Here is a 25,818-nt window from a genome sequence, read left to right as displayed (position 1 = left end):
ACCTATCAATCTACTTAAAAAACGAAATTAAATACAATTTTCAGTTCCAAAATTATATCATTATTCTCTAATTTAGGATATTCTCAACATTTCGCTGATTAATTAAATTTTTGTCTTTCATTCCCTTGTTCTTTTCTCCCTTCGTTCTCTTGCAATGTCAAGAAGCATTTACAGTAGTTATAGCATTTACATTTCAATGCTAATCCATAATTATACATTTTAAAAATTAACCAATTTATCTAAGAAATAAAGACTAGAACAAAAAATGCAACAAATGCAAAAATGCTATAAAAATGCAACTAGAACACACAAAAGCTAAGGAAGTAGGAAAAATTAATTTTTAAAATGGAAATAAATGCTTCTTTTACAGCAATTACAACATAGTAAAAATTTTTGCTTTTGTATAAAAATTATATAATAGTATTTTTCTAATTATTAAAAAAAATATTTCGTGTTAAAATATGCTAAATTACGACGAAAAGCAAAAAATCCCTAAAAAAAGTTTCAAAATTACGCATGACCTTGTCAATAAAATGATCCTATCGACGAAGTGAGTATGTCTAGGGAATAACTTTGCCGATTAAACGACCCTGTCGATGAAATGACCTTGTTCGTCGAAACGAGCCTGCCGACGAAATGACACTGTCGATGAAATGACTTGTTGGCGAAATGACCCGGTCGACGAAGCGATCCTATCGAGGAAATAGCCTGTCGACTAAATGACCTGGTCTATGAAATGGTCTGTCATTGAAGAGGTATCGATGAAATGACTTGTCGATGAAATGATTGTCGATGAATTGAACTAGACCCTTTTATTAGATTTTAATTAGGGTAACCAAATGAATATTTCAGAAAAAACTATTCAGAATATTTTACATTTTAATTTCGTCATAGTGACGTATTTTCTGAGAATTACCAATCATATCCTAATCTAAAGAAATAATTTTTTATTATATTTTTACGAAACATTTTTTTATTAATATTCGTGATCGTTTTATAAAACTATTTATTATTATTACAGAAAAATATCATCATTTATGCGTTGGTATGTTTTGACTTTTGGCATTTGTTTTGAGGTCTCGAAACTTCACACTTTTTCATCTTAATTTTTGAAGTTAAAGAGGTTCTTCGACTGATACGTAAATCTTTCGATATTTATGATCAAAAATAAATAAAGAAAGAAAATTAAAGAGAGCTGGAAGCTGATAAGGTTATTGGTAAAACAAAAAAGAGAAAAAAGAAACTTCGAATCTTGCTGCCGTCATTTATCCAAAGAAAATCAACACTCTAAGGGGTAATAAAATTACTGTTAAATAATACCTAAAGTGGTAATAAAAAGTGGTAAAAGTAGTAATACTTTGAGACTTTCTGAGATCTTTTTTCTAATATCAAGTGTAAAATTGCAATCTCTGAATATTTTACAAAATACTATATCTGCATAAAACTTTTTGTGGCTAAAACTTTTTATTACTGTTGCGAGTTATTACATTATTATTATTAATAGTAATTAGATAATAAATATAATATAATTTATAATTCTGTAGTTATTTTTATTTGTACTACTACTATTATTATTATAATAATTATTAATTTTATTAATATTGTTAATTAAATTTTGAAATCAGAATAGAACAAGTTATCGGAAATTTTGATTGAAAACATGGTTATTTTTATTATTACTTGGATTTTTTTAAACACCAGAAAAAATCAAGTGGTTTGACAATGTCCGATTTCTTCCTTCTCTGACATTAACAAAACCTGGTTTTTCTCGACATCTGCAAGCATCCGAGAACCATTCGCTAAATTACTGTCTAACAGCGTATTTCACCATTATTAGTTCTTGGAGTTTCATCACCGGTGATAGGATACTTCGGTGATAGGATATTTCATCACCGAAATATCCTATGTATCTTTAATTCTTGCATTGATATGTTGACGTCAAAGTATCAATGGTCACGTCACTTTGTCTATTCGTGTAACCAAATCAGTTTGTCAGTCATGTTACCAAAATTTCACATGTCTCTACTCAATTTAAAATATTCTTGGTAATCATTGTATACGATATAAACTAAAAGATACAAGGGCTTTTAATGATAAATAAAATTATTGTAGGAATCTGAATGTTAATTTAGCTTATCGCTAGTAAATATGAGATTTGAAAAAAATCATTGCAGACAGAAAAAAAGAACACAGTCAAATGACAATTTTTGTAAATCAACACGTAATTACAGAAGTGATAGCTATTTTGTTAGTTTCCTGAGACCCACAGAAAATTCAGGAACAATTATCTTTGTCTCTAGGTACTTTTTAACTACAGAAAACGTGAGCTTTCTGGTGTCACCTCATCTGTCACAAAGTAGACCTATTTAACGGTAGCGATCAAAAGGTTCATCAATCACTTATTAATATCATTAGCAACAAAAAAAAAGTATTGAATATTGATAAAATGAAAATTGCAATTTTTTAAAGCACAGACATGTTCAATACTTGAAAAAAATTGGTATAACTGGTTACAAAGTCCTGATTAGAAAAAAAGATTCTTATGGCTGTTCTTAATCTAAACTCCTGTTTGCGGAAATTGCAACACCATAAAGGAATCGTCATAATTGAATGAAATTTTATACACAGTTGAGCGGTAGTGGCACAAATAAATGATTAAACTTTCAAAGCAAACAAACAATAACAAGAGATCGAAATAAGTATTTTGCGTAGCCACCACGCACCGCAATAAGCGCTGCTACATGACGTGGTATGGAGTCAAGCAAATTTTGAATGTCTCTCTGAGGAAGAGCATTCCATATAGTGTGCATGCGTACCCAAAGTTCGTCTGTAGACGCAACAGGACGAGAATCACGAGCGAGGCACCGACCAACGGAATGACACACATGTTCAATCGGTGACATATCTGGGGAATACGCAGGCCAAGGAAGAAGCTGTACCTGCCGCTATGCAAGGAAGGATTGAACAGTCCTAGCAATATGAGGGCGGGCATTGCTTGTTGAAATACAGTGCCTGGCAAGGCTTGAAGGAAGGGAACAGCTTGGGGCTGTAAAACTTCACTGATGTACCGGTTGTTGTTCAGATTATCCACAATTCGTAGCAATTGAGATCGTCCATGATATGCTATGGCACCCCAGACCATAACTCCGGGTGTTCGTCCACTGTGGCGTTCGATAATGCACTCCGGAAGGTGGCGTTCACCGGCATAGCGTTTGACACGAATGCGGCCATCATGGCACCACAAATTAAAACGGGATTCGTCAGAAAACACGACACGCTGCCAATCAGCACGCCAGTTCCTGTGCTGATTGGCCCATTGTAGCCGCAGGCGGCTATAGTTTAGCGTGATGGGGATCTAGTGTAATGGAGTCCTTGCGCGCAGTCCACGCTGCAGTTGACGTCTACGAATTGATGAAGCACACAATGAAACACCTGTAGCTATTGACCACTGTGCTGCCAGCTGTCTAGTGGGAGCCGTACGGTCTGTCAGCGTCATGCGGACCAGGTGTCTATCATTGCTAGCTGACGTGACATTTCGGGGTCCACTCCCGGATTTCCGAGTTGTCTGACCCTCGTCCGTTCACTGCTTTCAAACACGCATCACTGTGCTGCTGTTACGCTGCACACGAGCGGCTACTGCGCGATAAGACAATCCAGCTTCACGAAGGCCGATGATTCTCCCCCTTTCTAACTCCGTAAGTTTTTGAAATCTCGCTCTCTTTCGTCGAAGAGGCATAAGTAACGTCTGAGCTAACGTTTACCACTAGCAGATAACCACCGATAACCATACACGCCTCGCTACAGCCGTCTATTTATTCGGATCCATCCGACGTTCAGAGGGCGCTGCTCAGCATACGCATGCGCTACGGGTCTGAAATTCTAATCATTTGCATATTATGCTCTACTTTGCATTTCCTGAAAATTTCAGCTCACTCGCGTAAGTCCTTCATGGTGTTGCAATTTTCACAAACATGAGTTTGCGAAAAGAAACCCTTTGTTTCATATTGAGTGTTTGTTTGCCTCATAAGTAAGATAAGCTCAATAAAAAGGAAAGAGGTTCACTCGGTTCTATTTTGTAGCAAGCTTTGTTTTTGTATCTATGAGGAAAAGAAAACCTTTACGTATACTTCAAAATATGTTTTTGTTTACAATCAGAGAAAAACTTATAACGAAAATACTAACGTGTTGGCTTGGTTAACAGTTAACTTATCTAAGGCACAAAAGAAAAATTTCACTAGTTGTCCACTATGACGTTTTGCTGAGAATATGCAGGTTTAATTAACGAACTCCTTTCACTAGTTGTCTGGAGCTGCATTGCAGATGATGACTATAGTTACGAGGTTAAACTATTTCAAGTAGGGCCATGGCGTGAGCATTTAGGACAGGTTTTGACATGAAATCGCAAAGAAATAGCAAAATCTCGCATCTGTGAAATATGTTGCAATACGCTGGCCAAGCAAAGAGGCTGGCATAGGATGTTTGGTTACATGAATGTGTAATTATTGTCCAGGTTGCGATTTTATAATCCAGTGACTTTTAACAACCTGTTCTCCTGTTTGACATTTTTTAAATAAGGAAAAACATAATATTTAACTTCTTTTGAATTCAGGAAACAAATTTTAAGAGAACAACAGCCAAGAGGAAAATCTCTAAAATAAGAGAGCGAGATGTTAAAGGCCGTTGGATTGTCAATTAGCGTCATGAGTTTCTACATAGTTGTGAGAAAGAAGAATCTGACAATTCATCATAATTTAGGATTTTTCTCTGCGGAAGTATTTCTTAGTAACCAGAAGCTCTAAAGAATTGGGGCTACAGCCCACCCTTGCAAAACTTCTAGCCAATTCATTTAATTATTTTTCATCGTCTTAAAATATGTTTAAAACAGACAAAGATATGTTTTAGAAATTTTACTAGATTGAGTTTTACCATTCGCATTTTGGAAGTAAAATTACTATTTATAAAATATCTTTAATTTTGATAGTTGTGAAATCTTTCCATAAAGTGAATAAGATTGAAAACGCTAGATCCAAAACATATGTTTTTAGCTTAATGCGAAAACAATCTCCGCAAATGTTTGAAGAAAAAGTGCATATTATAAAATATGGTTCTTAACAATAAGACAATTTCTAATTTTGTATCAAACAATGTTTTACTCAGAAGAGACGGCAAAAAAATTTGTTTTTTATCGATGCCATTAATACAATAAATCTTAAATGTATTCAATTGGAAGAATTAAGATCACAGATATAACAATAATCAATAAGGCTAACAAATATGTTTAATAACTTCAAAAATTGACCGCAGCACACGTGACTAATAAAATCTAATTCCAACTTTTGGGCCCTTTGCGTTCAATGTTGATTTAAGTTTAATCCAGCCATCACTAACTATGACACTTCAGCAAAATCTTCATACTGATAGGCGGTCCAAGATCTGATGACTTACAAAATATGACGATTAATATAAGAAGCTTATTAACTGTTGTATCAGTATAGTCGTCGTGACTTTAAGCCATTCAGAGTCTACAAATAGGTCAAGCGTTAAAAGTTATGTGCATTTTTAGTAGTCGTCAGAAAAATGAAGACGACTTACATTTTCTTACCCGTAATAGGGGTACTACTTAATTTTATTGAAGGTAAGTTTGAATTTTAAATTAAAATTTTTTTTTAATTAAAATCATTACTTCCCCTATTAGAATAACATAATATATCATATGTACTAGTGCAATCTTATATTAATGTATAATTCCCTTCTATATTTAAAATAAGTTATTATTTCGTTTGGAAATGCTTAAATTTCTAGAGTAGAGTTTAAAAATGCTATTTTAACTATTAATTTATTTTTTAACTTGACAAAATAATGTCCATGGATAAGCACAACCACTCATCAACACGAGTTTAATAATGTTTCTGGATTTATTAGCATTATATATCATCTATCACGAAAATCTACATATATTAAAAATATATATATATAAAAATTAATGTCTGTCTGGAATGTGGGGATAAGTTAGTGTATGTGTCTTTTAAAGACTCCTAAACTATCCGATCGAAAGCTCTAAAAGTTGGCATGCAGATAGTTCGAAGCACGAGGAATGTCACTGTCGACAGTAGAACTTTCTACGACAAACCGTTCAAGCGAGATGAATGAAAAACGAAATAGAATTTTCTGATTAGTTAAGCGTTAGCCATTGTTTAAAATTTAACTATAGGCGATACAAATTTTCAAATACTTTAAAGATAACATCAGTGATAATTTCTAACTTATAGTTCTATTTCATCAAAAAATAGTTTATTGCACGCATTTAAATATTTAATTATTTAATATTCACTATGTCAGATAAATTCAATGAACAACGTTACGTGGCAGCACGCTTGGTCTACGTTATGAAATTTATGCTGTTAAAGATGTCTGATACGACTTGCGTTTTTTTATTTATAATAATTCTTTAAAAACGTGTTTCTAGAAAAATATTAAAATATTTAATTAAAATCAAAGGTAATTGAATAGAGAAAAAATATTTATGTATTTAAAGGCTACATTAATGGAAATGTGGTGCTAATTCGTTTAGGACAAATGTAAAATATCGCCATATCATTATTGACGCCAATGATGCTTAATTAAGTTAGGTAATACATGCATATTGAAATAAAAGAAATAATTTCTGTACGAGAAAGCAAAAGTAATTGAGTAAAGATTCAGTTGTCTGGAAGAACCGTAAGAAATTGTCATACTATCATTGACGGCAATGATACTGAATTAATGTTGGTAATATGTTAATTGATATAAAAAAAAATTATTTGCTAGAAAGCAAAAATAATGGCAGAAAAAAATTTATTTATTTTGAGGAGCCGTAATAAATTACCATATCATTATTGACACTAATTAAACTATTGACTATAATATTGATAATATGCATAATTTGAAATAAAAGAAATTAAGTTATTTGCTAAAAAGCAAAGTTAAAGAAGAAAAGGTTAATAGGAAATTTGGAAACCGTAGAAAATCGATATTCACAGATGACGTTTAACTATTGTGTAGTACTGACGGAAATACGTACTACTTTTATTATGGTAATTAATGCGATTTCCGTAAGAATTCTACAACGGGTTTTCCGTAATTTTGGAAAATATTTTTTTTTTTGTTATATCAAAGATAGGGTATTAATTTTTTAATGAATTGAAATTAAAAGAATTTTACTCCACCACTACTTATAAATATTTTAATAGTAAATTAAAGATTAGATGGGAAAATGGTCATGTTCCAAAAGCGGCACAATTATTTCGGCACAAGCATAAACAAGTACTATTGTCGGTAACGAGAAGTTATTTATACATTACTTACAACGGCTTGTATTTTAAACATTGTCTTCTACTTCATCATAAAAGCAAGGCGCTTTTAAAAATGACTAAATTTACAATGTTGATTTGACTTTGGAATTTGTTTCTTAGTTTTTCTTCAGTAAAATGAATTGATTTTAGATATTTTGTAGCTAGTTACCGTAATGATTATTTTTTAAACTTCTTTTGCATTGTATTTCAACCAAAAAACAGTCATTCAAAATAATAATCAATCTATTAGTTTTGTCTTCAAAACCTGCAAAATGCATTGAGGAAATGATATAAATTTGGGTTGCATGTGTAATTTAAGATTGGATAAGCAATATATGAGCTTTTAACAGGAAGTTAAAGCCTCAGTGTAACTTACAATTGCTGGTTTATATCAATCCTCTAAACGATGAGCCAGTCGATAAAATTATACTAAGATTTACCAGCAGAAAACTTTCAGCTTAAAGAAGCTGAGAGCATTAAGGTACGGAAACTTCAATCAAATGCAGCATTCTGCATATTTTATTTATAATTTTTAAAATCATAATAAACAGTGCAACTATTTTAATTACGGACACTATTAAGATGCAATATACAGGGCCGCGATTATCCAAAGTAATTGGGACACGACTTACTTATGAATAATTGAAATATTTGGATTGTAAAAGTAACATTGTTTTTTATTTTTTTTTCAATCAATTCATTATGAAAATTTAGTTTTTATTTTTTTTAAAAAAAAACAATATTCCTACTTAACCTAACTTATCCTTTTCGTGCAAGCTTGCACATAAGGTCTGAAGTTTCCTTTCTCAGACACTGATTTAGTCCTTTTGCTTCAGCCTATCCATTAGTCTAGCTTTGCACAGATCTTGATACATGTACCCTTGCCAAATAAGTCTCGGCCCTACTCTTTTACATTTTCCGACGAATGCCCAAGCAAGTGCTATGCTAACAGGCTATCCCATTTTAAACGAAGGGTATTTTCAGTCCATCTCCATCTTCTCTAAATATTTCCTAATGGATGGGTTTGCCTTTGTTAGTAGATTTTTACTTGAAGCAGTTTTGGGTCAAACGTTTTTTAAATAATTCTTATTAATAATTCTTATTCTTAGTTCTGGAATGATCCCAGTTTTCTGTTTCTGTTTTGCGAAGGTTCCAATATTCAGCTCCATACAGAAAACAATGCTACACAATATTTCAATTTTATTTTAAAATGGAAAATTATTAAATATATTTTGTGTCAAATGAGTATAAATATTATTATAAGTGTAGACATTTTGTTTTGAAATTCTGTTGCACTATTGCTGTAGAAGTGCCTAATTCTGGATCGTTTGCTGGTTTTATTAATTTTAGAAGCTGATTTTATTTCATTTATATTCTTTTACAAGCTTTAGAAAACTTTCTCCTGATTCAATTAACATTAAGATATTAAAAAAATTTCTATCTAGTAGAAATGAATGGAAAAAAAAAACTGTATATTTAATGTTTATTTCTTTATTTTTTTATTGTTTTATATAATTTTATTTCTTTAGAAAAAACAAAGCAACCAACTTTACGGATTAATTACCAATTTCACAGATTAAAATGCTTATTTGTTACTTACATAAAATTGAGAGAAGTGAAAAAAAAAGAACTAAATGAGCATGGTAAAAGAAAACCCACTTCTTAAAAGACTTTAGTTCAGAAGTATTCGAACAATCGAGGTTCTGCATTAATATTGTTTTACATAAATCATCCGGGGTTGTTTACACAAAGAATTCACAAGGCGTTGCAAAGAGTTACGCGAACAGGAAGTCTGAAATGGTTAGCCTTTTTGCAAATATTTATATTCATAACTTGTCGAACTGTGACAAGTTATCCAACAAAAATTTATTCTCCATTTAAAGGGGGGTGGGGAAAGCAACTTTCTAATTATTTTAGTAGTTGAAAAAAAAAATCGAATATTAGACAATTAATAAAAAGTGCAGAAATTCGAGTTTATTTTTGAAAATACGCACGAATCGAGATTCGAAAATATTCGCTTTTCATAACTAAATCGTGATTGTAGGATATACAAACTATAAAAATAACTCACACTCTCAAAAATCTTCTTTTTATTTTGCTAAATTTTAATTTTTTGCTGATAGTTTATAGAAAAGAATTATTATTGCCTAATATCATGTTGTACAGTCAAAATTGTATTTTTAAAATTGTACTTTATAGCAATGATAAGAGCAAAAATAGTAAAAAGTATTTTCTATGAAATCAAACGATCTTTTTAATGTTAATTTTACAAGTCCCCTTAAATACATTGCCGTAAGTAAATATATTTAATATGAATATGCAATATGATCAGATGAGCAATCTTTTCACGTTAACAAACGGGCAGCACATATTTTTTCACTCTGATATTGACATTGGTTATTCGGGTAGCAGAAAGACAGATTTGTTGACCCCTTTTTCAAGGGCACCCATATAAGTTGGGCAATTTTGCTCCCGCAGTAAGAAGGACAAATAATACAGAGAAGAGAAGGAAAGAACTTGCATGCCTTGTTCGGGATTCGAATCCAGAACCTTTTTGACAAAAGAGTCGGTCTCTGACGACTATACATCTAGTTGGCCCGGATAACACATAGAAAGTATAAAAATATTTAAATGATTTTTCGTTTTGTCCCATGTCAAGACTCAGTCCAAATTAGCTATAATTATTATTGCAAATAATTATAATTACTGATAACAAACAATTATTATATTTATTAGCAAAATGATTATTGTATTTTTGAAAGCTTTTGGAAAGATTCACAGTGAAATTATTTAAAACATGCTCATCCCAATAAAGATATTTAATACTAGATGGCCCTACCCTCTGGAATGAATTTAACAGTTCGTTTCGGATAGCTTCACTCGTGCTCAAGTATTTTAGTCCAGCTCATGTATATAAATTAATTTAGTGTCGCATTTTTATTTGTTTTAGTTCAGTTCCTTAAACCTAATTTAAATATATTTATCTGCAATATTTATTTGTATTTCTTTGCTTTTGTTGCTTTTTAGATTTTGATTATTATTCCAGATTAAAATCTTCTAACTGAAAGTGGTGTCTCTTTATCATGAAATCAGTCATATGTTATTTCCTTATTACGCAACATTTGATAATAAATATAATTAAATCGGTATCTTAACTTATTAACCGTTTTACAATAAATAAAAAGTAAATATAGTTACTCTTATTAAAAGTTTCGTGTAGAACTGTTCCCAGTCAACCTATGAAATTTAGAAACAAAATTGTCAAACTGTGTGGAACAAAATTATAAGACATTATTTATTTATTTTTTAATAATTTATTTACATTCAATTAAGAAATTTGTCAATTGTTAGTAGTTTTTCCTTCGCTTAAATAATTTGCGACAAGGATTCTGAAGAAACATATTAAGAGTAGTCTTTATGAAACATCCTGCGTAAATCAAATCTTAATGTATATAAATAATTTTATAAATTAAAGGTTTCATAATGTCTTGTATATGTTGCATAATTTCAGAAGTTAATTTTGAAAAGTATATCAACCTACAAAATTAGACTACAGGATGTAGTATGCAATCACTGAGTGAAGCACGCTCAGAATTCTGACCAGTTCGAAAGAAACTGTAAAAGCACTTCCAGCTGTTGAAGAGCACAGCAATCAGGGATGAGGTTCCCAGTTTCTTATGTAATTTCTGCACTGTTGTTTTACATTCTAAATTTTGCATTTTCGAACCTGATGAACAAAATTTGTTTTATGCTAATGTTTTTAAAAAATTCAAAAGCTACATTTTTGACTCTCAAAAATAAATGCAATATTTGGTGTATTCCAAGAGAGCTAAATATACTCGATTGATAAAAATTTTTTGTAACTGTGTGACAACATTTAAAGTGCTTGAAATTCTGTATAGAAAGTTTGTGCTACATTTTATTTTTTTACTGACCGGAACATAAATATGTTCCGGTCTGTAATAGCATATTTGATAGCCATGCAACAAGAATTTTCCATTTTTTCCCTTAAACTTTGAACTTTTAACAAATTTTTCATTATCCTTGCGCTATTTTTATAACTCTATTTTTGTGCGCTTTTTTAATGCCCATATTGATAGAAGTTTCTTAGAATAAAATTGCTAAATAACAGCGTATTTAATTGTTATTTTACCATTTTCAACCAAAATAGTAAAAAATACCATGAAAAGATGGTATTTAAACTGTTAACTGTGAAAAAATGGTTTATTGACTGTTTTTACCAAATACGGTTAAGCAGCCAGAAATTTTTTGAGCCAATAATACCATATTGCGCCTTATAAAGCCACTTTGGATGCATACTATTGTCGAGAGGGCTAATTTGTCAATTTCTTGGTCGGTTGAATGGGGTTCGAATCACAGCATTGTCACCACAATAATTATTCAATTCCCTTAACACATGGAGAGTTTCCAGCCCTTGCACTCCTCAATCGCTATCTCCGGACAAGTATAATATGAAACTCTTATTCACGTATAGATGGCAGCACCGCAGAATTGCGTAAATAAAAAATTCTAGTTTCTCCATTTCTCACGACAGCTACATTCCTCTGCATATTTGACAAAATACAACTCACCCCTCTGATGTCCATTACTTAGCAGAAAGTCTAACTTTACCTAACGCCCAGCCCAATTAAATTTTTTTTCATGGTTTTAAAACCATACTACTTGTAAATGGTTACAAAACAGTGTAGTTTTGTATTAAGGGTTTTTTAATCCTACCAGCTGTAAACGGTTTCAAAACCGTAAAAATCAAAACTTTAACATTACGATTAGTAAGATGAACTGACTGCTGTCGGTTATCTTATCGTAGTTTTACAATGAAGATTCTAACAATGTGCTATAAAAAACATAAATAAAATAAACGACACAAAAAAAATCTGCTGATGTGTTACATGAAAAACTTTTTAACAACCCGACAATTTTTAATGACCCCTTAATTAATATAATGTATTATATTTTACACTTTAACAAATGAAAAAAATAAAATAAAATAAACTATCTTTCGAAAATTTCTTGGTATATAAAATCATAAACTAATATTATATTTCAAGAAAACGAAATTGGTAATGAACTGATGAAAGAAAGAGTTCTTCATAAATTTAAATAAATAAGCGATGGATATTTATTTGAAATTAATAACACATGCTTTTCTTAATTAATAATAACATACACTAATATTGATGTGTTTTTTTTTTACAGTTTCACAGCAGGATGAAGGCAGTAAGTATACAAAGAAATGTTTTTCGTCCTTTCCTCTATTCTGTGATTGATTATTCTTTAAAATTTATGTTGTTATTATTTCTAAAATATGAGCTCATTAGTCAGAAATCAGTGACGAATTTTGACTTCAAATACAAGTTTCCTTCTTATGGGAATGGATAGTTCCATTTCTTTTTCAGGCTGAGAAAGGTATGAAGGTATGGAATTCAAACCTGCGTTTTTTGCGAGAATATTATTACCTAATATTTTATTTCATTTTATTTATTTTGCCTGGATGATATTACGAATTTCCCTCTTAGATTTAGAAAAATGCCAGGGTGGAAAAACCCCGTCAATGACCCTCAACCTTTAAAGTGAAACATCAGCGTAAGGAGTATCAAACAATTGTTTACTGGTAAATGGCCCTTTACCCTAAAAAACAAACACAGCACACAACTGTGGCTAAGCCCGAAGCCCTGATTTTTAGGGCCTTATCTTTTAACACCCATGAAAGAAATGGCATGTAATTTTATCCCGGTCAGACGATATGAACAGTGCCTGAAATGGTAGCCCTCTCTCACAACAACAAACGAGTGGCTTTCACCCACGATTCAAAACGAGATTTAACACGACCTCACAACCCACAATTGTCACATACCAGATTTGAACTTACACAGTTCTCTACCAGCGAAGTGAGAGATGTTTTCACAGACTATGCAACTGAACTGCTTGATAAAAAAACAACAGTGTTGAAAATAACAGGCAGTAAGTGCAAATCAGGTTATGTTCTACACATTCTTTCCACATTATTATTACAATTTAATAGGCCATTATTAATAGCAACCAATTCGTTTAGTAAATAAGGTGATACATGATGAGTATAATCACATTTTCCGATATACGCTTGCTTGGTATTCTTTAAATTATTTTTTTTTTTTAATTTTCCGGGTCATTACCCAAAATTACAGCCACCTCTAACAAAAAAATTTTAAAAAAACATTGCCTTCAGCTTGAAGAAATTTTACAGGATGTTATAAAATTTGAAGAGTCGAAATAATTTGGTATGCATTTTGTTGTTAGAAAATAAACATTTTGTTTTGATATCTATATTCTGAAATTAAAAATATGTTCTGTTTGCTGTGTTTATCTCTGCAAAAATGAAGACTGGTGTTCCTCATTTTTCTCCACCAGCAAAAGAAATGAAAGAGGAGCCTTTTAATTTCAAGTTCTCACAGAGTGTGGAGAACAGTGCGGGTTTCTTAAAAATGTTCAGCTACCAAATTAAACGTTGTTAAACATAACAAATTGAATGTTGAGTACAACTTATCTTTACCAGTTGGCATGCTGCTAATTAACGGCTAAAATGAATAATATATATACACACGCTTAAGAAACAAAATCTCATCACCAAAAAGGAGTTGTGCTAGATAAACTAAATTCAGTAGGTTTGTTTATACAACTAAAAGAAGACGTCATTCAAGTTTGACGCTAGTAGCACTACTGTGAACATATAAATCAGGGCTGCCCTAAATACGCGATCGACAGTTCGTAAGCGTTATTTTTCGTTAAATTATGACAAAGTGAGTTGCTGTTAGTCAAGAATGCCTTTATGAAGAAGCCATTGTTAACAGCTCATTGTCTTAGAACGTGGCTGTGAAATGCGGCTGTAAGAAGGTGGATTTTTTTCTGCATGATTTTATTTTATTTTATGACCATCTTTGAACAGTCGACCCAATTTCGAGTTTAAGATTACCAATGTTCAACTCCGTTGCTTTTTTTTAAAAATCCAATCCAGAAAACAAGGGAACTGATGGATCAAGTATTAGGAGAAATTTGCCAAAGTGGAGGGCATTTTGATGGAACTAACCCGCATTTGCGCTACTTGGAGAAGAAAACCACGAAAGCCTTCCTCGGATAGCCCAAAGGCGAGGGGACTCTAACATATGATCCGTCTACCACTGAGGATATTTTATGCCAGCAGTGTGGTCATGTGCGGAATTCGTATCGACCAGCCATTGCTGGGATTTGAACCCAGTTCACCACATTGGAAGGCAAACGCTCTATCTTCTGAGTCACCACGCCTCAGTGTGCATGATTGTTGGCAGCAGTGGTCAAGGGTAGGCACTACTTTAAGAAAACCGGGTTCTATGCGACCACGCAGCACTACTCAGAGGGAAGACCACTGTGTACGACGTATGTCTGTGCTGTGGCTCACAGTACTGCGTCTACATCATGCAGCCGCAGTTAGTGCTACAGTGATTCAATGAACTGTTACAATCCGGCATTAAATTTTATATATATATATATATATATATATATATATATATATATATATATATATATATATATATATATATATATATATATATATATATATATATATATATATATATATATATATATATAATAAAAAAATTTTCGATATACATTTTCAAAGAAAAGTATACCACAGCTCAATATCTTCCACGCTCAATAATTGTTGTTTCATTTTTTCATAAAGAAAATTTGACAATTGATCAAATAAATTTATTAGTTTCCTTTGTGCATTTTAATTAACATGAACTATTTTTTTTCTACTTTTTTGCAGAATACATTGATCGTAATGTATAGTTTTTATGTTTATTAAATTAGCAAATCTTCATTTGTGAAAGCTTTCTAAAAATATTAGACTTGAAGAGATATCTAAAGGTTTAAACGTAGAGAAAAACTTCTGTCTTAATATAAATTGATAAATTAACAATTAAGTAACATAAAATAGTCTTAAATAGAAGACAATTTCAAGTTTTTTTTTGCATCATTTTAAAGCTTTATTTCCAGATATTCTTTTGACATATTTTCTAAGCTTGCCGGAAAATATTCTAATTCGTGCAAACATCTTACATAGCATTTTAGGCAGCTTACAGAGTTAAATGAACTTTTCTAAGAAAGTTATTTCATGACTATTTTACTAAAGATTACTTTTAACAATGGAATATTTATCTTGAAAAATAGCAAAATATTATTTAAAAAATTTTTCATCAAATTTATCTACATTGGAACACTTTTATCATTTCAAAGAAAAGTTAACTAAAGTTTTAACTTGAAACATCCTATCTCATATATCGGCTGTTCCCAAAATGACTGAATTAATAAAAAAATCAAACTTATTTAATTAGGATTAATTTTTTAAATTTTAATATTTAATGAATTGTCTTCAATTAAAAAATTAAAGATTAAAAAGATAAAAGAACATAGAAATGAATCGTTTCCTCTGTTTTCCTAAACCGACCGAAGAATTAATTATTACTAAGTTTAAAATTTAATTACAAAACTTGTTAACCGATTTCATTGTAAGAGACTGTATAAAACAGTGTTTTCAAAATAGTATTGTGCTAATATTTCAGCTAAAATTTTCTAACATGCAGCATAAAATTTCTTTGTAACTTTATAATTAATACTTTAGCAGTGACATCTATTAACAAACTTCGTAACTAATTTTTAAATTAGAAGAGGACAAATCAACTTATTTCCAGAACAGAACCTTGGAAACACTTCAATTCCGTCTCATTGAACTCTTTATATTTTTTAACTGATTTCTTAAAAACTCGGTCATTTTTAGAACAAACGTTATGACTAAATACGAAAAGAGAATTGCTGTTATGGGATACTCTCGAAACCATTAGAAGACCCATAAATAATGAAATAAACCCCTTCATTAGATATTTACATCTTTGAGTTGTATCTAGCAATGCCATCTGTTGTTAAATTTTGTAAGTAATTTTTAAATTGAGTGAGAACAAATCCTCTTACTTCCTTAGCAGAGTCCTGTAAACAGTTTATTCTATCTCAGTTAACTCTTGATACTTTTTGAACTGGTTTCTCAAAAACTCGGTCATTATTAGAACAAACGGTATAGATAAAAATGAAAAGAGAATTGTCGTAATGGAATGCTCTCGAAACTTCCAGAACTTCCATAAATAACAAAATGAATCCTTGCATCCTTACGTTAGATACTTACATCTTTCATCTTTCTTGAATCTTTGTAGTCATTTACAAAACTCGTTGAATAAGACGATTAAAGAGAAGATCTCTTACAAATAAATTCAAAATACCATTATCAAGTTATTTCTTTTTAAAATATGAGAGTTTTTCAGAAATATATGAAGCAAAGGATATTTAACTAAAGAATGCAATAGTTTAAATTAGTAATACAGATTTGAATATCGTGTTTAAAAGGGGGAATCAAGTAGGTTGATGAATTGAAATGTAACGTATCATGTTTCAATGATATATTTATTTATTTCCAGCTGCAACTCTCCCCAAAGTGGTCAAAGATTTGTTTTGTAAGATATATTTATCAATTTACTTACATTTCAAAACTAATAATATGTTTAAGAAGTGTAATGAAAAATATGATTAACAGCAGATAAAAATGCGATTAATCTGAAAAACATGATTAACTTTTCATAACAGCTGAAATAAATATTTTTCATTACATTTTATTAATTGTTACAAATTACTTTGTTAGTACAATGCGTAAAAAAACGGGCCACTCTGAATAACTTTTTATATAATGATGGGATCTTCACGTTCTAGGACGCAATCTTAATGGCTCGAGGGGGTGACATCAAAAATGCTGATTAATAAGTACAGACCATGTTTTTACCATAATTACGAAATCAGTCACAAAAACGTACATTCTCTGAATAAACGTACATTTTTATCGACGGATTCGGATTTCTGACCTCCTCAAATATAGGGTAATCTGGAAAATATGGTCCCCATCGCTTGGTCAGGAGAGCGATGCAAAATTTTGACCCTTTAATGTTAATTTTACGTTTTGCGTATTTCGCCATATCTCGAGAATTTAAGCGAATTGAAAACTTTTTGCACAGAATTATAAAATTCGTTAATTCAAAGATAATTTCATTCAAAAATATTTTTTCAGTAAATATTTATTATTTTATTAAATAACACTCGAAAAAGGTTTGAATTGTAAGGTATAAAATTTTTTGCATGATATTAAACTACTTAATTTTACGTGGCAAAATATAAAATTTGAGCAAAATCAGTCCGAATAGTTTTTGAGGAATTGAACTTCAAAATAGTCAGATACTTATAATTCCGATTTCTCAGGAAATATTCGGCCGATTTTGCTCAAATTTTGTAATTTGCTATGCAAAATTTTAACATTTAAAATTATGCTAAGAACTGTGTACCTTCAAAATTCTTTTGATCATTTTATTATTAAACCAAAGGAAAATAATAGATATTTACTAAAAAAAAAATTTTTTTCTGCGTGGAATTATCTTTGGATAAACGAATTTTACAATTGAGTACAAAAATATTTCAATTTGCTTAAGAAGTTCTCGAGATATAAAGAAATACGCAAGAAGTAAAATTAACATTAAAGGGTCCAAAATTTGGAGCGTTCTCCTAACCAAACTATTGGGACTATATTTCCCAGATTTCGGCTACCCCCTATATTTTGGGAGTCAGAAATCTGAATTCGTCGAAAAAAAGGTATGTTTATATAGACAGATGACGTTTTTGTGTCTGATTTTGTAACTTAAAATATCGTCTGCACTTATTAATTAGCATATTTGCTGTCACCCTCTCGAGCAATGAAGATTGAGTCCAAGAACGCGAAAATCCGATTATTAGATCAAAAGCTATTCAGGGTTGTCCTTTTTTTGTACTGAACAATAGCTGTATAAATATTATATCTTAGATTTAGTAACTCAATATATACAATTCGACATGTTCGTACATTTTTTTGTGATTGAGCAAAGAACTACGAATTGCTATTTCCTGTCGTGAACAAAGAATCGAAAAAACCTTTCCCGGCACAGGGAAAACTGAAACACTTACCCAATATTCAACACATTGGGTTATGCTTCAAAACTAGGTGATTCTAAAGCAACTGTTATGAAAAAGTAATAGCGTTTTACCTAAGTTTAAAAGTGTACTGTGAAAAACTGCTGCAATAAGTACAGTCATTCAGCACTTTTTAGCATAAAATCCATTTTTACCGTAAAGTTTGACCGAACAAAAAATCATATATACCGTAATTTTTACGGAAAAATCTCTAAATCTCTGTAATGAATTAAATGTTACAGTAAAAATTACGCTATTAAGTTTAACAGTAAAATGGATTTTACTGATGTTGCACTCAGAATGCCAGTACTTTATACTATAATTTAAACCAAAACTTTAGTATACTCTTCCGAATAATTGCGACTAAGAACTGTTGAATAGTGCGATCAAAAAGTAATAATTTTTGATCTAATGATCAAATATGCGTGTCTCACTTTCAAACTCAATACATTGCCAGCCCTTATGAATTAATATATTTAAGGTTAAGCCCCCAAAGATTGGTTCTTAGTATGTGAAAATCAGATGATTATACTCCGTTGCAAGTTGAGAAAAAACCATTGCAATATAAGATTAAAGTAATCATCCGCGAAAGTTTTATTTCTTATCAAGTTATACAAATATTCTTTCAAAATAATATAAAATCTTTTAAACGTTAAACAAGTCAGGCAGAAATTTTGTTTGTGCTATGTTTTACGATATATATAGTAGAATTATTAAAAAAAAGGTTATAGTTTCAAAGTCTAGATTCGTTCTTTTAGACTTGGCGACATCTTTCAATAAATAAGAAGAACGTTCAATCTGGAAAGGAAACAACTTCATGACGTTGCAAGAGCATTGGATTTGATTGGACCTCTAAAAATGACACGTCCGTCTTATACTGACATGCTCTTAATAAATAAAATACGAGATAGGAATTTTAATTTTTTTTTCACTGTAGAAGAAAATCGTCTGCATAGGAACAATGTTTATCATTCTTTCATCAGTTTCTTTAAAGGCGAACAGGAAGACATATATTTGTCGCGATTTTTAGATATCATTTTTATTAGTTATTATTACTTGTTAATTGATTATTCAATAAGTTTTGTGTCCCTCATTTCATAGGATTTAAGAAATCAAGCAAAAACAAGGCTGTACATCGTCGTTTCAAGAGTTAACGTTGTCAATATACGTTCGTGCTGGAAGCTTGGCATCCATTTGGCGAACACTTGGATGCAAACAGGCTTTCTCCATATGGATAATGGTTTTTTTCTTAACTCGTAAACAGAGTATAGATCAAAACGTGCTCAAAATCTTTATTTTTTGTGCAATGTAGTAACTGACGTTACTGGCTATAATCATAAGTGCTAGAACTGAACAACTCAAAATGAAACACTGTTTTTTTTTTTTTCCTTTTTTTTCAAAACAGTTTCTCTACTTAATTTTTGTATTACTATTTAGGTATGTTAAGTATCGGGTCTGTGCCCATTACAGTCAATTATCACAAATCATTCAATTAAATAAACATTACTGTAGAATTACGGTATAATATTTTACGGCTAAAATGAATTTTAAAATAAATTGGATTTTATGGATGATGCATTCCGAAGTTCCGGTACTTCAAACCGGAACTTGATCCGGAATTTTTTACAAAATGCAGTGAAAAGTTTATTTCATGAAGCCAGACCTAAAATATCTATGATGCAATTATTGTATTATTACCCTCCTATCACCTTAAATAATTATCGGTGTATGTCAGTTCTGTCATAGTGTTATCCTACTGCAGTGATTCTCAACCTTTTTTTTGTGGTGGCATACTTTTAACAATTTCGAAATTCGGCGGCACACAATGAAAAAAAATAGTTTAAAAGTTGTTTACTTACCTATAATACACAGTGTTAAATAGACTGTGATAATAATTTTGAATGTGAAATAAAATAATACGTACTACAAAAGCACGTTTATTAAGGGATTAATTATTTCTTTCGATTAATTTTTATTTAGTAACAGTTATTTATTTTTTTCTTGCTAGTTATTAATTGTTAGCTTGTTTTCTTATAATTATTAACTGTTCGTTTTTTTTTAACATTAATTATTATTTTTTTGTGATTTCTTGTTAATTAGCTTTTTTTGTGCCAATTATTAATCGTTAGCTTATTTTTTTGTTAGTTATCCTTTGTTAATTTGCTTTTATAACGATTAACTGCATAGCTTACTTTAATGATTAGCTTTTATTTCCGTTGAAAAGTTAATATTTAGCTTGTTTTAGCGTCTGTTAATTATTTTAATAGTCAATAAATTTCCTACGTATTTTAACATTTTTTAAAATTGCGTGCCAAAGACAATTTAAACACTTCCTTCTTATTTTAACTTTTTTTAACTTATTTTAAGATTGTCAGAGACAAGACAATCGCCGACAAAGATGTTCGCGCGGTTAAAGCGAGGAAAAATTATGTATTATATATATATATATATATATATATATATATATATATATATATATATATATATATATATATATATATATATATATATATATATATATATAGAGCCTTTAATCAATATTTTTAATCATTTTTCTTTAATTTAAACTGTACTCGTAATAAAAAAAAAGCATTATAATTTTTACTGTATCGCTTCTAATATTTGTCGGCACATTTTAAGAATTTGGCGGCACACGAAAGTGCCGTGGCACAGCGGTTGAGAATCACTGTCCTACTGTATGTGAATCACTAACTTAACTTCCAATTTGTACTCCACAGAAGCCTTCTCAATCTGTTCGCGATAAATTAACTAGTAATTAACACAGATGAAAGCATTTCCCCTTCATAACTGCTATGTAACAATATGCAAAATAACATCTAAATTGTGGCCAAAACAACCTACAGCTTTATTGAGGGAGTTATCAGAGTTATGTTTTAAAAATATTCCATAACGGTTTAAGTCGATGAACAAAACGTTTAAAAATCACAAAAGCTTTATTTTCTAAATAAATCAGAAAATGTCGAAATTTCAATTTTTCTGTAACATTAGCTGAAACCTTTCTTTAACTTAAGTGATGCAACTTAAAGGAATATTAAAGTTTACGACATAAGCGCTCCATATGAAGCAAAAATATTGAGATATCATTTTCATGGTAAGAAAATGAAACAAAACAAACTAAAACAAAATTAGACAACGAAATAAAGATTATATTTTGAAGCTTCGTTCCAATTAACACAATAATGATTAAAAAAATGCATTTCTGTTCATCTAAAATGTTGATTCAACTTAGAAATTTTGATTAGGTTATACAGTCATATGCTCTGTATTATATTTTATTGAGTAAATATCACACAAATTGTATCCTTTTCTGTATTTTTTATCTTCCATAAGATCTGGAACATCGGCGAATGTCTGTCGGTCAAGTTAGTAACTATAGCCATTGTTTCGCAAAAAAGGCTAAAGTTTAACCAATATTAATTATATATGTTTATTTTTAAAATCATTGTGCTTAAAAAATTAGAACTCTATTAGCTAAATTTTATTTTTAAATAAAATAAAATATATTTTCCAGAAATGTATTCAAAATTATGCATCATATTGTAAAATTTCCAGAATGAAAAATCCAGATCCGATTGAGATAATTAACTAAAACAAATGAAATGAATAAGCAAAGAACAGGTATAGTGTGCAAAATAGAAAAATACCACCCTGAATAACTTTTAAACTAATGATCGGATCTTCACATTCAAGGACTTAATCTTAATGGTTTGAAGGGAAGACTTTAAATATAATAATTAAATAATGCAGACGATATTTTAAGTTACGAAATCAGACACAAAAACGCACTTTCTATAAATAAACGAATCGTTTTTTTCCGACGGATTCAGTTTTCTGACCCTTAAAATATGGGGGGTAGTCGCAATCTGGAAAATATGGTCCATAATTTGGTCAGTAGAGCGGTCCAAAGTTTTGACCCCTTAATCTTAAATATAATTTTTGTATATTTCATCATAAATCGGGAACTTTTTAAGTAAATTGAAAAAAATTTGCACACAAATATAAAATTTGATAATCAAAATATTATTTCACACAAACAATTTATTTTAGTAAATATTCATTATTTTTTATTATTTTATTTAATAATAGTCGAAAATTTTGAATTATAGGGTACACAATTTTTTTTCTTCATTTTAAAGTAGCTTATTTACATGGCAAAATGCAAATTTTGAGCGAAATTGGTTGAATAGTTTCTGAGAATTTTCAGAAAGTCATATATTGAAAACTCGATTCATCAGGAACTATTCAACCGAAAATTGTAATTTGTAATTTGCCATGAAAAATTAGCCATTTTAAAATGATGCGAAACATTGTAAATTCAGATTTTTTTCGATTATTATTAAATAAAATAATAAATATTTACTAAAATTTATTTTTTGCATGGAATTATCTTTGGATAAATAAATTTTACAATTGTGTTCAAAAAATTTTCAATTTCCTTAAAAAGTTTTCAGATATGGCGAAAAACTCAAAAAGTAAAATTAACAGTAGGGAGTCCTAACTTTGGATTGCTCTCCTGACTAAAGTATTTGGACCTTATTTCCTAGATTGCAGCTACCGCCCCTTATATTTTAATCAGAATTCGTTGAGAAAAAGACATGTTTATTCAGAGAAAGTATGTTTTTGTATCTGATTTCGTAACTTTAAATATCGTCTGCACTAAATAATTAGTATAATCGAGGTCACGGCCTCGAACCATTAAGATATCGCCCTAGAACATGAAGATCCGATCATTAGATCAAAAGTTATTCAGGTTGGTCAGGTTTTTTTTTGTTACACTGTGCATAATAAAAAAGCAACACTTAAACGAAAAAGTATACGCAACAACATTTTCGAAACTTAAAGTTGGAGATTATGACAGTTCAGGAGCTGGAGGACTACTCGCACTAAATCATTCTTGTTGCCAAGTGACATTCAATAAAAACAGTTTAGAAATAGTTCTTGCTGCCATGTGACATACTAGAAATATGAATCTGTTACAATATGTCGTAAAATTTCATATTTATTTCTATTAAGTTAAATAGTTTTTACTTTTTATTTTCAGCTGGGCCCAGTATTAATAACTTTAAATTTATCTGGAAAGATAATGACGGTACAGAAAAAGAACAGAAGGAACCTCAACCTCAACCAAAACCAAGTAAAACGTCAATTTTATTTCACTCTTTTCTCTATATCCCTTCATAATATTTCTTTCATCCTTTGCATATAATCTACTACAATACATTTTATAAAAAATATCCTGTGGATTACTTTTACAAAATATTATATAGGGAAACAAAAAATTACTATATACCATTAAACATTATTACTGATCGTCCATGAGTTTTCAGTTTGGACTGAGCTCAAAACAAGTACTTAAAAATGGACACGGCTCAAAAATATGTAAGTGATTAAAAAATGGACACAACTCAAAATGCATGTTAAAAAATGGACGGTGGAGAAAATGCGTGTTTAAGAAAATAAGTGCTTAAGAAAATCAATATAGTTAAAAATACGTGTCTAGGAAAATGGACACACTTCAAAATGCGTGTTTAAAAAATGGACGTAGCATTTGATTTGGATTTTTCACTTTCTCTTATAAAAACTGTTCTTCATTTAAATAATAAACTAATGAAACCAATTACTAATAATATATAACATATATAACTAATAAACCAACTAATAATAATACAACTAATAATAATGGTCTTTTTAGTTTTTGCTGTCCAACTATGTTGTCCAACTAATAATATATGTTTTAATTATATGTACCTGCTAATATGTTGTAGTTCATTGTTGCCTAAATCACTTAGTGAATTTTTTTTAATTAGTCTTTTTTGGAAATAGGTTTATAATCTACAGTTCTCATTTACAGGATTGTTACGGGTCATATAATTAAAAAGTAATAAAGCAGTGGTATTAAACTTACATTGTATGAATTTAACTTTTTTTAAGCCACTCCATCGTTTAGCGTTTTGAATACAAAGAGATACCTCAAAAATCGCATTTGTAACTTACCTAACCACCCCTAACCCGGAATCCGGGACGCTAATTTACAATCCAACAACCTTAGAGCCTGGAAGGCCCAAGTAATAGAGCGCTTGCCTTCTAATGAGGTCAACTGTGTACAAATCCCAGGATGGTTGATTCATACGAATTTCACACCCGACTTACCCGAACACATTACTTCCTTGCCGTCAGGTTAACCTAGAGTGCCTAGCCTTCAAGGCACTCTAGGTTAACCAAGGGAAACTCGCGTGGTATTCCATGTAATGCGTGGTATTTCATATTCTCGCATTTCATGTAACGCAAATGCGGGTTAGTTCCATCAAAAAGTCCTCCACGAAGGCAAATTTCTCCCAATACTTATTCCCAGAATTGCCTTGTCTTCTGGATTGGGTTCAAAATTACAAGGCTATGGAGTTGAACATTGGTAGTAGTAAAACATTGGTAGTAGTACTATTTGTTATAACTCTGATTTGAAAATTTTGAATATGTTTGCTCATGTAATTGAACTGCTGCGCTCGTTTCGAACTTTCGGAGTGTCCCCGGATGCCCCCTTACGGGGGCGGGACGGGGTTAAGCTTGTCATTGGTAGTAGTAAACTCAAAATTCGGTCAACTGTTCAATGACGGTGATAAAATTAAATAAAAATAATCCAATAACCTTTAACGGTTTTCTCTCTTTTTTAAATATTTTTCTCTTGTTCGCAGTTGGTTCCAGTTATAATACAAGCTTTTATTTTTTTTTTAAATTTGCTACCTGAAATAAGAAAAAGTCAAGATTCAAGTTTTCCTTTTATTTGAGAAAATACCAATAGGATAATGCGTCGTTAAAGAAGCCAGATCAGAAAATCACGTCCAGAATTGGCCCGTATTGTTTAGTTAAGTGTTTAAAAATGAAGGAAAAGTAAATTCGAAACTCCTTGTTTAGTTATTAAATTTGATAGAACATTTAGGTTCCTTGCATCTTCCGTGTATTTATTTTCCTTATTTAGTTTTTTTTCAACTGTGACCATTTTCATTAACACGCATTTCGAGCTGCGGCCAGAGTAGAAACTTCTATGACAAAATGTTGTTTTAGATACAAGCATGATTACGCTTAGGTGCAAGCTTGAACTTAGGTGCAAGCATGATTACGATGCATTTATAGTTTTTAATAATTAAGTAAAAGTTTAGAATTTCGTAAAAAGTCAAGTTTAAAGATTGTACTTTTCAAAATATAACAGTAAATTATTATTGCAAATTCTAATCTATCACTCAATTAAAGTTTGTATTTCGGTTATACACACACACTATATATATATATATATATATATATATATATATATATATATATATATATATATATATATATATATATATATATATATATATATATATATATATATATATATATATATATATATATATATATA

General features: G+C 30.4%; 1 protein-coding gene across 16 annotated transcripts in view; it reads left to right on the top strand.

The window, feature by feature from the left end:
- Positions 1 to 5,477: 5,477 nt before the first annotated feature.
- The window catches only part of LOC107440889 (uncharacterized), a 123,379-nt gene continuing 103,038 nt past the window's right edge, over positions 5,478 to 25,818 (top strand). For 12 of the 16 annotated variants that reach the window (XM_087161140.1, XM_087161138.1, XM_087161139.1 and 9 more), the window contains exons 1-4: positions 5,479 to 5,635; positions 12,549 to 12,569; positions 16,835 to 16,870; positions 23,467 to 23,559. In XM_087161140.1, coding sequence (XP_087017266.1) covers positions 5,578 to 5,635; positions 12,549 to 12,569; positions 16,835 to 16,870; positions 23,467 to 23,559 — 208 coding nt within the window. In that variant the 5' untranslated portion in view covers positions 5,479 to 5,577. Of the gene's footprint in view, positions 5,636 to 12,548; positions 12,570 to 16,834; positions 16,871 to 23,466; positions 23,560 to 25,818 lie in introns of all 16 variants that reach the window. The other 4 variants (XM_087161134.1, XM_087161135.1, XM_087161128.1 and 1 more) reach the window with 1 other exon arrangement.

Source organism: Parasteatoda tepidariorum, chromosome 4, assembly GCF_982258835.1.
Source record: "Parasteatoda tepidariorum strain Cologne lab strain chromosome 4, Ptep-v5.0, whole genome shotgun sequence".
NCBI classification, from domain to species: Eukaryota; Metazoa; Arthropoda; class Arachnida; order Araneae; family Theridiidae; genus Parasteatoda; species Parasteatoda tepidariorum.
Note: the sequence above shows the minus strand (reverse complement) of the source record. Positions and strands in the feature narration are given on the sequence as shown.